The sequence below is a fragment of the Zalophus californianus genome, chromosome 3, assembly GCF_009762305.2.
Source record: "Zalophus californianus isolate mZalCal1 chromosome 3, mZalCal1.pri.v2, whole genome shotgun sequence".
Classification (NCBI taxonomy): Eukaryota; Metazoa; Chordata; class Mammalia; order Carnivora; family Otariidae; genus Zalophus; species Zalophus californianus.
The window spans coordinates 148,878,361-148,892,318 of record NC_045597.1 but is presented as its reverse complement, the minus strand read 5'-3'; the positions used below and the strand labels follow the sequence as shown (position 1 = coordinate 148,892,318).

The 13,958-nt window shown below is 34.5% G+C and overlaps 1 protein-coding gene across 4 annotated transcripts in view; it reads left to right on the top strand.

Annotated features, from left to right (window-relative positions):
* The window catches only part of CALCRL (calcitonin receptor like receptor), a 102,068-nt gene extending 97,198 nt beyond the window's left edge, over positions 1-4,870 (top strand). For all 4 annotated transcript variants that reach the window (XM_027590246.2, XM_027590248.2, XM_027590247.2 and 1 more), the window contains one exon: positions 3,155-4,870. In XM_027590246.2, the coding sequence (XP_027446047.1) occupies positions 3,155-3,370 (216 nt within the window). In that variant the 3' untranslated portion in view covers positions 3,371-4,870. The remainder of the gene's footprint in view (positions 1-3,154) is intronic.
* Positions 4,871-13,958: the final 9,088 nt, after the last annotated feature.

Sequence of the window (13,958 nt, the reverse complement as noted above, 5' to 3'; positions counted from 1 at the left end):
GCCTCTTAGTTTTTCCCACTCTCATAACATGAAGGCACAACTGCCAGATTCATTTTGTGTGGTTCCAACTATGTCACGTAGTTCTCAAAATCATTTGCTCAGGCTTACGTTCCCTTCTTGCTTTCCATGGGAGGTCAAGTAGCTTCCCTTTAGCGTAGTCTCTACTTTTTTTTTTTGACTCTCACATTTTGTTTATTTTTTAGTCAAAATATTCCTATTTGCATTTCTCACTAGTTAAATAATTGTGGCATGACAAGTGCTCAGGACACGTTCATCTCATCTCTAGCCCACTCAGCCAAATATGGACTGTTAGCACAAACTAGAGATCTAGTTATTAGAAGTGCCCTCCCTAGCCTCAAGGGTAAATCTAACAACACCTGAGAGATACTTTTATAAAGTGAACAAAAAGATTTATTGAGAATAACCAAACCTATATTTTATGAGAACTAGGTAGCATTTTTATATGAAGCCCTATTAACTATTTTTTAACTAATTTAGGTTAAGGAATATAGAATTGATTCCTTATCAAGTGCTAATGGGCATATAAAGTTGTAATGTTACATTATAAAAAGAGTTGCCTTACTATTTGTATAGCATTTACATTTTCATATCTTTAATAACATCAGGTTATCTTCCCTTCCAATTGCAATTTTCCTTGTTGTCTTTCCCCATTACAGTTTTCTCATTAAAGGTGTATTAAGAGTGGCCACTTTAATGTTCTGTTGAACAAGTATGATATTGTATTAGAGGAAGCAGATGAAAAACAAATCCTTATAGAGAATAATATAAACAAACAGATCCTTACAAGGCCAATGGGTCTTTAATTAGTTTCATTTTTAACTTCAGTAAGTCCGCAGAGTTCAGGAAATTGAACTTCCATGGTTTTTCTGATGATTTGGTTGTAAGGAAGAAATAGGGTGATGATTGTAATCAAAGCAGATATTTCAAGAGCAGTCAGATATTTCAAAAGTCATTTTGACTGTTGGAATTGAATTTAAGCTTTCATTTTCAAGAACATAATTATTACATTCACAGCTAAGATACTTCTTCTTGTCAGCTGCTTCCCAACATTTATGTAGAATCTTTTGTGTAAAATTACATTCTATTTTCTTTCAAACAGAAACTATATAGTAAATGTATTCAGTCAGTCCATCATTTAGTAACAAAGTGAAGAGAAATGCATTTAGCAGAAAATCAGGATCAAAAACAATTCCCATCAGAAATATCTAGAAAATTGGCCAAAAGTCATTTTTGTTGTAAATCTTTGAATATTTATTTAAAAAGCACACTCTAAAGCCATTCCATTTGTCATTTGCTTATGCTTATGAAGATATTACATATGCAGACATTATTTTTAAATTACTTTAATTTAAACATGGTATTTGGAGAATTAAGAAAGACATTACTAAATCATGAGGGAAGCGGTAGTGTATACTTTTTTGCAAGATAAATGTATTTGTTGTCCTATAAATGCTTTTATTTCAAAGAAAATTTACAAGAATATAAATTATTCCCTTTAGATACAGTTTATATGTGTCTGTGTGTGTATATATATATATATATGTATATATATATATACATATACATATATAAGCTTGAAAGTCCTGAAGTTCTGAATTTCATAAAAATACATTTAAAACACATTTATTGCATTTCTAATTACATAATTAATACCTGAAATTCTAATAACTCATTTTGAATTCTAACTAAAGAAACCCATTGACTTTGTATTTGTGTCTTCCATTTTTCTACATGTTAAAATATAAAGTGAGACAGTAAACTTTGTGTTCATTTTAAGTGACAGAGTACAGGAGACTCTAAAAGGACTTTGAAGTATCCCACAGAGTCCTCTCATTAAAAGAGCTCCTGGGAATACCTATTAGTAATAGATTGTTCATAATTTGGAGAAGTTTTCTAGATCTATTAGACAAAAGAATGTAGACTTAAATAAACCAGCCCTATTTTAATATTTATATTTAATATTTAATATTAATTTTACACATGAATACAGTGAATGAAGAGTTGAGGAATTCTATATAATTAGTAGCAAGGTAGACAATTATTGCATGAGTATATTTCTAGTACATGGATAATTGGAAAATTGCTTTTAGTGATGCTCAGATTGCCTCTGAGGAACAATCAAAATGTCAAAGAGCAGTTGAGAGCTTGGGGAAGACAATTCAAAGCTAGACATGTTTTGGACAGACCTAACTTATGTCACAGGCATGTGGCTAGTTCACTCGTAAAGTAGGAGGAGATAGCCCCACACTGGTCTGCCCAGTCATCAGACACCTGGAAATATCCAGGTTACCAAGTGGGAGATGTATTTGAATATTCTCATTTCCACTTACTGAGTCAATATGAAGAAAATCCCCTTAGTGTCTCATGTTCAGTTAAAACCAAAGTCACTATATGTGGTCTACCAATCCTGATCTCTAGCCCTAGAGAAGAAGGAAGTCATTAAATATCAAATTCACCCAGTCAGAGGGGGATCCAAACACAAAGAAGTGGAGTGGTGACCTTCCTAAACTTTTTCACAGGCTTATCCCATTTGTAATTTACCTGTTCAACATTTTCTTCCCTCTGGGTAGTAAGTTTCAGGAGGACAAAAACCTTAATTTTTTTTTCCAGAATGTAGCACAATACCTGGCACATGATAATCACTCAGTAAAAAGTAGTTGCTGCTATTAATGATGATGATGAAAATTTGTAGTCCTTGTATCCCTAACTTCTTTTTCTTTTACCTCTTTTCTCTCTCCTTTTGTACTCTCACTAATTGTCTTCTCATTCTATTATTAAGATACTGATATAAAACTAAATGTTACACATGCAAGCTTGCAAATGGGGGTCTGGGTTAACTACTTATTTGACAATAATACATTCATATGCATTATTAAAGCTTCAAAGATAAGGCATAAAAATATTAATGGGATCTAAGAGTAAAGAGTAATGCAATGAATTTCCTAAATATAAATTTCTTAATGTTCTCAATTTAATTCTTTTAATTAAGAAAATAAAGCAGTATTATTCACTAATTAACATCAATACTTTTTTTTAAGTTTTACATAAATCATTTTATTATACTTTTAAATACAATATCTTTATTTCAGATAATGGATTGTTCTTGTCCTTTCTGTTTCTTTTTGATTGACAGGTTCAAGCAATTCTAAAAAGAAATTGGAATCAATATAAAATCCAATTTGGAAACAGCTTTTCCCATACAGATGCTCTTCGAAGTGCATCTTACACAGTATCAACAATCAGTGATGGTACAGGTTACAGTCATGACTGTCCTAGTGAACACTTAAATGGCAAAAGCATCCATGATATTGAAAATGTTGTCTTAAAACCAGAAAAGTTATATGATTGATAATTGAGGGAGTACTGCTTAACTATTTTGTGCCACTCCTAACTAAAGGACTTGGAACTATGGATTTACAACCAGAAGACTTCAATATTCAATGAATTTCTTGAAAGCCACAAAGAAAAAGAAAACCTTCACATCAATTCAGTAGTGTGTTGTTAAATGTTTAATAACTAGCTCTTTGGGAGAAAAAAGAAACCCTGATTTGTAATGTTTTCCAGTTTCTGTGGTATATTCCCACCATGGCTGATTTAAGGCTACCAATTTGACATTGCTGAATGTGAAATTGGGAAAATATCAGTACAATCAAATCTCATAGGCTGGTATGTACCAGCTCTAGGACACCACTGCATGAATTCACAAATAAGACTGTAAAAGTTCATATACACACTGGGCACAATTCTACTCTTACTGACTAAAAAGAGCTAGGTAAGACCTCCAGACTTGGAGGGAAAATTAGCTTTTCATTTGTCTGTTTTTAAAATTTTTATCCCATAATTCATTGGTGCAGTTGATTTTTTTTTTAACCCAGTAAATCTTCTAGCCTTTTTTGTATTTACCCTTTCAAATGGACTGGATAAAGAAGTAATTATTTTCCAAGAAAAGTGACTGAGCAGAACTGCTATTGTCTACTCCTTGGCTGATACATCATAGTCATATCCAATATTATATCTGTTTTTGAAATTTGATGAACAGTATGTAGGACATGCAATCCTACTTTGCTATCATTAGGGAGACATCTTGGTTGATATTACAAACACCTTGTCAGCTACTTTCCTATCTTACTACACAAGTGGGAGGGAATCAGTTTCCCTGTATCTGTAAATAGAAACTTTGGCCCTTCCATTTCTACTGTGTAGACAAATTCGCAATTATTTTACATGAAGGAAATCAGTGAAGGATTTCTTATTTTCTTGGAAGTTTGTAAAAAAAAATTGTTGTGAAAATAAGCTTGTAAATACTCTGTTATTCTATTTTATAGTCTCAAATCAAATACATATAATCTAGATAAGTTTTTAAAAAAAACAAATACATAATGTAACAATGTATGCTTGTCAATATCTGATACTGTGTCTGGGCTGATTTTATAATAAAATAGAGTCTGGAATTCTATATTGGGTAAATATTTTAAAGACAACCAGATGCCAGCATCAGAAGTTTGTTTGAGAACCAAGAGAACAGGAATATCCTTGATATGATATAAAATATTTATTAAAAAAACTCAAGGCCACTGTTTTATTACATTAGCTTAGGTGATTCTTTCATAACTTAGTAGTACGTACGTTTGACATATTTTTCCTTTTATTTTGACGATGAACTTTCATTCTAATCCAGAAATTTTAAAGGATTCCTACAGTAATAAATGTCAGTCTGCCATTCTTACGGTTTTTACACCAGTAAAAATATTACTTTTCTGACTCTTACTGTATAAATATAAATGGATTTGGAAATGTTCCAGACTATTAAAAAAAAAAACTAGAGGAATACTATATATATATATATATATATACATAAATATCATATAAAATGCTTTAATAGAGCTATTATGATAATATGATACTAAAAATCAGTGAAAGACTTTAATATATCAGTGAAGAAGAATTGTCAGAATGTTTAGGGAGTAATTCAGTTAAGATGGAAGAAAGCCTTACTAATGAATTAAAGTGACATTTCAATGCGATTCAGTTTCCCTAATGTTATTTTCCACTCAAATTTCTGAAAAACGAAAATGCCTTAAATTAGTAAAAGTCAATTTGAGGAGGAGAAATCACTATGTGTATGTGTTTACCCAGTGTGTTAATTTGTTTAAAATGGATTAAACTTAAGTAATCATAGCTTTTCTTTTTTTTTTTTTTTAAGATTTTATTTATTTGACAGAGAGAGACACAGCGAGAGAGGGAACACAAGCAGGGGGAGTAGGAGAGGGAGAAGCAGGCCTCCTACAGAGCAGGGAGCCCAATGCGGGGCTCGATGCGGGGCTTGATCCCAGGACGCTGGGATCATGACCTGAGCCAAAGGCAGACACTTAACGACTGAGCCACCCAGGCGCCCCAATCATAGCTTCTTTCTTAAGCTGTCAGTAGATTGTGAGTTCAGAAGTCATTTCAAATTGTCCAGGAAAATTATCTAAATTAGTAAGAATTAACATATTAAATAGTCTGGTCAATAGATTTATAGTTTATCTGTATACATGCAAAGGTTTTACTGTTAGTTTCAAATTTATGGATTTTATAGCAAGCTATCTTAAGAAGGAATGCAGGCTGTTCTGGATTTGCTACTGTTTAAATTATACAAAAATTCCTTTAAATAATCTCACTTTTTAGCTACTTATTATTCAAAGACAGATTCAAATCCTTTGTTCGACACTGTTCACATATTTCTTCATTCTCCCAGACAAACTGTCAAGTCTCAACCATAAATGACAGTAGAAAAGGTCAAACTCTCCATGAGCATTCTATTAAAATTATTCTGTAATTTTCCATTATTTTTTATTGTGCTTTTATCTTATTAAGTTCAGATCAGATTTCCCTTCTGGCCAAGAATCATCTATTGCACAGTCTTCAGGTGAAAGAATCCAATAATTACTTAGTGTTAGTTTTGTACCCATATTTTTTTATGAGTAATGTTTTTAAATATTAGACTTCTCTAAAGCTGACGTGTTAATCAAGATCTCCTTTATGTCTTACTTATGAAGAAAAGATAAAATCAATACTTTTTAAAAGGAAACTTTTTTGGTATCTACTAAAAACTAATTGGGGGAATTTCTAACTTTCAAAATGGAGATCTGCTAGTTTTCTGTGAGTACTTGTAAAAAGTTACATTTTAATTAAAAAAAATTCTAATCTGTCCTTTTTGAGTTTTCTGAAGCTATTTTCCAGTGCATTTATTTGTAAAATACCCATTCTGGAATTTGGTGTTTGCTCAAATGTAATCCAGTGTACATAGAATTAGTGGTAGGTGTAGTGCTGTAATTATTGCTTATAATTTTTTAAATGTGAATTTATTTTAATTTTCTTTAATTTTAATTGGCTAAGAGAAACCACCATTTCTTTTACCTGTAAGTCATAAACAAGATATTCTGATCAATTAAAATAAGTCATGTTATGTCTACTTAATGTATATCTCTATTTTTTGGTTGTATGAAAATATTAAAGGTGTGAGTTAAAGTTGATTTTCACTCATGTGTACTGAAGTGCTGAATAATTTATAAACATAATTCTTTACAGTGGTCAGTGGAATACTACTTAAAATCAATAACTCTATCTCTACTACCCTCTTTAAAATCTTCAATAAGCCAGTAAAATATCCCAAAAACCAATTTTTTAAAAATTATGAATTTAAAAAAGATTATGAATTTGTTTTCCAAGCTAGAAAACTCCAAATAAACTTCAATATACCCAAATTCCTTCCTAGGCTGAAAGAAGGGAAAGGATGCCCAGAAATAGGAAAAGGTACAGGGATTTCTCTCCTCTTTCCATTATATTCCATTGTGTAGTTTTGTTTTGAAGAGCAGAAAGTAAAAGAAGGAAAGGAACTATTTAAAGATAATTTTTTAAAAAAAGAACATAATCATGACTCACAAATATAAAATGAAAACATGTCAAGGAATTTGTTTAGTTCATTCATTAACAGGGGGACAAGATGTTACAACAATTCATGGAAGAATGTAAAATATCACACATATAGAAGAATATAAGAAATGCTGAAATGAATTTATAAATAAATGCTCTACTCATAGGGCAATAATCAGTTGCATTCTATTGAATAACTAATGTGTATTTCTATGATCAAGAATAATGTACATCATGATCAGTTTTCTGTAACTAACATATCTGTAAAATAGCTCAAAATAGTGAAAGGTAGAGATAACCCCTAAGGACATACTAGAAAGCACTAGAAAGGACACTTTAATGACTCTAACATATATTTTGCCTATACAAATGAGAGAATAATATGATGCATATGCAATAAGTACAATAAATATGGGTACATATGTACAAATATATACAGATGATAGATATGGACACATTTGAAATGCTAACCTAAGCAGTAGGAGAATTCAGAAATCTTGCAATCCACAGAGTAAATGTATACAGATCAATATGTCCCATATATACCTATAACAACCAGGTAGAAGCTGCAGTGGGGTAAAAAAGAGCAAATTTATAGCAGCATCAAGAGAAGGTAAAATATATAGGAACAAATTAAATAAGAAATGAGTGAAATACATTTCAACACTATGAACAATCGCAACAGAAGACATCAATGAGATCATGGAAAGACACCTGATGTTCTTGAATAGGAAGATCACCATAAAGATGTCAATTTGCCCCTAAATAAATTGTATGGTACCTATGATCCAAATAAACATAATGGTAGATAATTATTTTGAAACAAGACATGATAATTCTAAATTTCATAGTCATGAAAGCTCTAAACAAGGACAGGAGATAAAGCTTGACGTATTTTTTTTTTAGATTTTATTTATTTATTTGAGAGAGAGAATGAGATAGAGAGGGAGAGCATGATGGGAAGAGGGGAAGAGGGTCAGAGGGAGAAGCAGACCCCCCGCTGAGCAGGGAGCCCGACGCGGGACTCGATCCCGGGACTCTAGGACCATGATCCGAGCCGAAGGCAGTCGCTCAACCTACTGAGCCACCCAGGCGCCCAAGCCTTGCCATACTTTGTAACCTAACAGTTAAAACAGGGGTGATAGCACATGAAAAAAGGACAGACAGAATGGGGGAGAAGTGTGTAGACCACTCTTTAGAATATTTTGCTGGAGACAGAGCCAAAAATGGTAATCCAAATAGGGAGTGAAACGACATTACCACCCAGGGACTCATTCTTTCTTTTCTTTTCTCACTTTCTCTTCTTGAAAAACATGCCATCCCTGGAATACCAGGTATAAGAAATGGGCTTACTAACAAGTCACATGACTGGTGTGGCTGCTGTCTTGGCTTTAAAAGAGTCAATGTGTTGAAATGATCACCTGGTAAGTATAGAAGTCTGCGGAAAAAAGGAGGAGGATGCTCCTCATTAATTTTTGGGAAAGGAGCGGAGATGCCAATTCGCCAACTGTCCGTTTCAAGTTACAAGTAAAAGCATGCAAGCATAAACATAAGAAGACTCGGCATATAATGGCTTATGCTCATACCCAGGAACTATACAAGTCTTTTGGCTGTACTTCCCTTCTGATGATGGACCTTGCCTCTTCTATATCCACCCCTAGTCTCAAGGAGTAGCTGTGGGACCGTCGTTTATACAGAGAAGTGGATAGATTCAGGTATGCATGCTGAAGGGTGCACTTAGATTTGTATGGGAGGCCCCGCCAGTGCAAGGAGAAGCTGAGGATGGGCAGAAAGGGCTTTCTGAGGCCAGGGACGAGTTCACCCAATACCAACATGTCCCTGCACAAAACTCTGAGAATTCTGAGAAATCTAAATTTGAAACTAATCCACGGGCGCCTGGGTGGCTCAGTCGTTAAGCGTCTGCCTTCGGCTCAGGTCATGATCCCAGGGTCCTGGGATCGAGTCCCCCGTCGGGCTCCCTGCTCGGCGGGAAACCTGCTTCTCCCTCTCCCACTCCCCCTGCTTGTGTTCCCTCTCTCGCTGTGTCTCTCTCTGTCAAATAAATAAAATCTTTAAAAAATAAATAAATAAATAAATAAATAAAATTTGAAACTAATCTTGAATGTTTTGAATATTTGTTTGTCAAGATAGAAGAGAAAGCTACTTAATATTTTTCTGGCTTCCTTTAAATACTTGAGCTATGTCAAATATATGGGCTTCAATTTGTACTCTTGCCTCAGGCTCCACAGATATTAGGGAAGAGCCTGAACAATTTTCTTAAACATTTCTTGGTTTGGATAATGAATTATATGTTCCCTAATTCACTTCTACTCTAAACCTTCCCTGACCCCCACTGAAACATACTTATTAAATGGTTAAAACCATTTTTGTTTTTCCCGGAGATCTATTTCATGCTTTTATTGTGTGTACTAAACCTCACGTTTATCTGCTATTTTCAATCAGTCACAATTCAATAATTATTGGCAATAACCATGAAAACAGTTAGTTTTACTAGTGCTATTCTGATAACTCTATCGATCAAATATCATGCCTCATGGTCCTGTCAAACATGGGCCACTCCTGGAAGGAACTAACAATCCTTATTTTTGACTTGCTAAGTGGAATTGCAATAAGATTCCTTTGGAAGTCATAAGCTTCTTCCACTGACACATTTTTGAAAGAAGCTTCACTGTTGTTCTACAGATCACTTTAATTATTTGTTTCCTGGCGTTAACATAATAAATATCAACTGCATTCCCAAACCCTGAATTAAGCGTCAGAGCTGTGGGCCCGTTGTTCTTTCTCTGGAGAGAAGCCCCTTACGGAAAGGATCCTCTCGCTCCCTCCTGCACAGAAGCTCTGTGACTTTTTCTCCTCGCTGCTTTTAGTCAACTCTCCAAATATAGATCTTATGTATGATAAATAGCAACTAACAGAAAACACTGGTGTCCCCCCTCTTTCTCCTTTAAAAATGCAGTCCATTCTGTTCCACATTAGACAAATTTGTCCTGTCGTCCATCTTTCTTAAATTTTCCCTCTGTAGCTGCCTACAGACATTTCCATACCCATAGCAAAAGCTGAAGGAGAAAACTCAGCACTCCACATAACTAAACTACTTTGGTTGGTTCCTGCTACTACTGATCTTTTGCAGACACTTCTACCTCACTCAGATGCTCATGGGTTCTTTCTATACTGTCCTCTGTTCTGTGCCTTCTCCCTGCCAGCCTCTGGCTTCCTGAATAGCTGTAACACCTGCAGATGTTTCTTTTCTCTTTCTTCTCCTTTCCCCCACCTGCCCAACTGGATGCGTTGCCCCCTTCCCTGTATTACATCGCTTCTTCTATACTGTGAGAGCTTGGCACATGGCAGGCACTCCATAAATATTCATTTTTTTCCCTGCATCTCTTAAAAACTATATTTGAATCAGTAGGGCAAATGTAATCCTCAGATTATTAATAAAACTGAGCCTTCGAAAATTTGTGTTAATGTCACTCTGTTTCCAAATTATAAAGTTAAGACTGATTCAGTGTCAGTATTTGATACTAGAAACAGTATCAAACTATTCAAACCAAAAAGAAATAACACAGAAGAAAATACCTTATAAGAAAGCCCTTCAGAAGACCTTCTAAATGTCCTTTAATAATCAGGGTGTGGGGGAAGAATCTGTCAAATAAAATGAGCTGAAAGGCAAAGACAAGACTTTAAAATAATGGCTTCTGAAATAAAGAATTGGCAAAAAGTCCTATTGTACAATGTCCCATCTGCAAAATAGGGGCATGGTCCTTTCCTGACAGTCCATTGTCTCCTCTGTCTCATAATGAAAGTAGATTTATCCTTTTATACTCTGATTATTTCCTGTTTGAGTAGTCTGTCATCAACGGCTTAAATAGAAAGAATCCCTTTTTGTTCTTTTTATTCAACTGATACCACCACTCGGCTATCTCAAATGGTGGCCAGGCCAGGTCCCATTGGATCCCTGCCCTTCTGCAGCCATGCCAGCAAGGCCGGAATGCAGAACAAGAAATGTGGAACTCAGTGGAAGTCAGGGCCCCGAATTGTGCTCCATGACCTTGACTTGTTCATGTGCTCTTTGATTATCCATTTCCTCAAATGGGGCTAGCAATGACAACATGAAGAGTTGAAAATTCACTGTTTCTAAGAGGTTCTAAGGAATCGCAGGAGGTGTCAATTAATACATAAAGTGACAGGTAAAGATCTGCAAAGAACATGTGGGAAAAAATTAAAATTATAATGAATACAAAGGTTTTGTATGATTAAGCAGGAAAATATGTAACACTGTTGGTAATTTCCAGTAAACTATTAGATCAGCTATGTTTTCACTGTCACAGGTGTTAGACCACGAGGGAGGAGAACAATTTATTCTATGGCTTTCAGAACACATTTGATTCACATCCTGTCTTCTATGTTGTTTTAAAATGTATCATATTTATCATTTGAGGAGATGAGCATTTTTTTTAGACAGGCTGCAAATCACCCATCGTGCAAGACTTATTTTCTCCTAGGGGATTGTGGATAGAATCCAGGAAAACCCATGAATTTAGATGCATAGAGAACTTATACTTCTATTTTCATTAACTGCTGTCTGAAATGCAATATCTCCTTCAATTATGAATATAGGAATAAACTGCAATAGTATTAGCAATATCTATGACCAATATAATCACCAATATAAATCATAGATATAGTCATACCACATCATGATTGTTGCAGATATCTGGAAATAACTTTTTTGATCACCAATATTTTAAAACTATGATAGTTATTTATTAGACTCACCCATGAATCTTGTTAGTTAAATGTGTTAGTAAAGAAATGTATGTATTATTGTGTCACAAATTTGTTTTTAATATTTGGATAATGGAATTTCAATATAACCTATTTCCTTAGTAATCTATGTATTTTGTTTTGGATATTTAAAAATATCATTCTGACAAAAAGATCCATAAGCTTCACCATTACTGCCACAAGGGTGAATTATACACAAAGTAGTGACAAGCCGTAGTTTAGAAGAGTAGTGTTTCTCAAAGCTGAGCATGCATCAGAATTCCCTGTAGAGCTTGTTAAAATGCTGATGACTGAGGCCCATCCCCAGAGTTTCTGATTCAGCCAGTCTGGGGGGGACCTGAGAACTTGCATTTAGAATAGGTTCCCAAGTGAAGTTGATGCAACTGGTTCAGGGACCACGCTTTGTAAATGACTGCAACAGCATTGCTTGGAAGAAAGAATGGGCAGCTCTTAAAATGAAAGCCTAGAATTGTTTTAAAAAATCAGATAGATGTTGGCAAATAATAGTTCAGAAGAACTTGAAATTCGTACACATTAAAAAGAAATGCTCAAATGACTTTTGCTATCAGAGCATAGCAAATCCACTGTATGAAGATTTATACCTTAAACAGTTGGTCCCCACTCATAACAATAATGATATAAATCAATAGAAAAATCAACATCATTAGCAAAGATGAACACATTTTTACCATTAGGAAGGAAATTTGCAAGTAGTCAGGATGCTGTATTCAAGAAACCAAACCAGAGTAAATGTATCTAGTTTTGATATTCTCAAATGTACATTCCTTAAAACTCAGTGTCTCTAAGTGCACCATGCATGTGATGAATGATTCATTGCAACAGTAAAAAACTCATTCTATTTCTTTTATTCCTCCTCAGGTCACTTTTCAGAAACCTGTCCAAGATAGAACATTTTCAAATCCAACTGTGTAGACGTTAATATGAACCAATGAATAGTGAAGGGATCTTTCCATCTACAATTGATTTAAATTCTGAAGGTTGATTTTGCATTTATAATTCAGTTATTCTTGCTCCGAATTAGAATAGTTGCCTCTGGAACCTTTAAGTTTCTCTTGAGCATGTCTATTTCTTCTCAGTCAAAAGCATTAAAACGATTGTGTGGTGGTGAACTCTCTTGTTTCACAGCCTCTCCTCCTTGTGACTGTGCATTTTTAATTCACATTAGCTCCTGAGTTACATTTGTGTTAATGGATTAGATTATACATTTAGCAACCCTTCCTAGCAGAAGGAAGAAACAGATACACAGACAACAGTTGAAAGGAAAAAAGGTAATGTAACTGTGAATCAACATACGTGGTATTCTCTACTCACTATGTTCTAGAAACTGATGTCCAGCTCAGAATTCTAACATCATTCCAGTCTCCTGAACCCAGTGAGTATACACAAGTTCCTTGCTTATACAACCATTCCATTTAAGCTGAGCATACATATTAAAAGAAGAGGTAACATTTGATCACAGAGGGAGTCCAAATGACAAAAAGTATGGTGGACCAGCATTAATGTTTGTTAGGTAAAAGGAAATGTGTACACTCAAATAATATGGTGGGGAGCTGCTAGGCCTTACCGTGGAGCTACATTGCTAAATATGTGGGAAAATAAGCAGCCAAACAGGCTTTGTAAATTTAAATAAGTCAGCCAAATTTGGCTGCAGCATTTAGAATTTGAGAATCCCAAGTAAAAAGGCACTTAGATTTCTAAAGGATAAGGTCTGGATCATTTCACTGTTAAATATTATTATTATTATTATTTTTACTGACAAAAGAGGCAGCAAGGAGAATGATTGAAATACAGATGCTAACCCATAAAAGAAAAAGATGTCTTAGTTTCCTTTTTATCAAAATAAACGAAAGCTTTCATAAGTATCCAAGATCTCAAAGACATTCCAAGATTTATTCTAGTTCAGAGAAGAAGCAGCTGACAAAGTGTTAGTAGAAGCATTATCATCTCTAATCTTTTCAAGTACAAGGAAGGAAGAACACTCTCTGCATTGGGCATGGAGTTTGCTTAACATTCTCTCTCCCTCTCCCTTTCCCTCTGCCTCTCCCCTCCTGCTCATTGCTCATGTGAGTGCACATGTGTGCACGTGCGCACTCTCTCTCAAAAAAGAAGATTAATAGTTAAAAAGGCAGGGAATGTTTGTGTTTCTAATTGAAAAATAAAAAAAAAATTCACTTATACAATTTCCATTTTCTCCA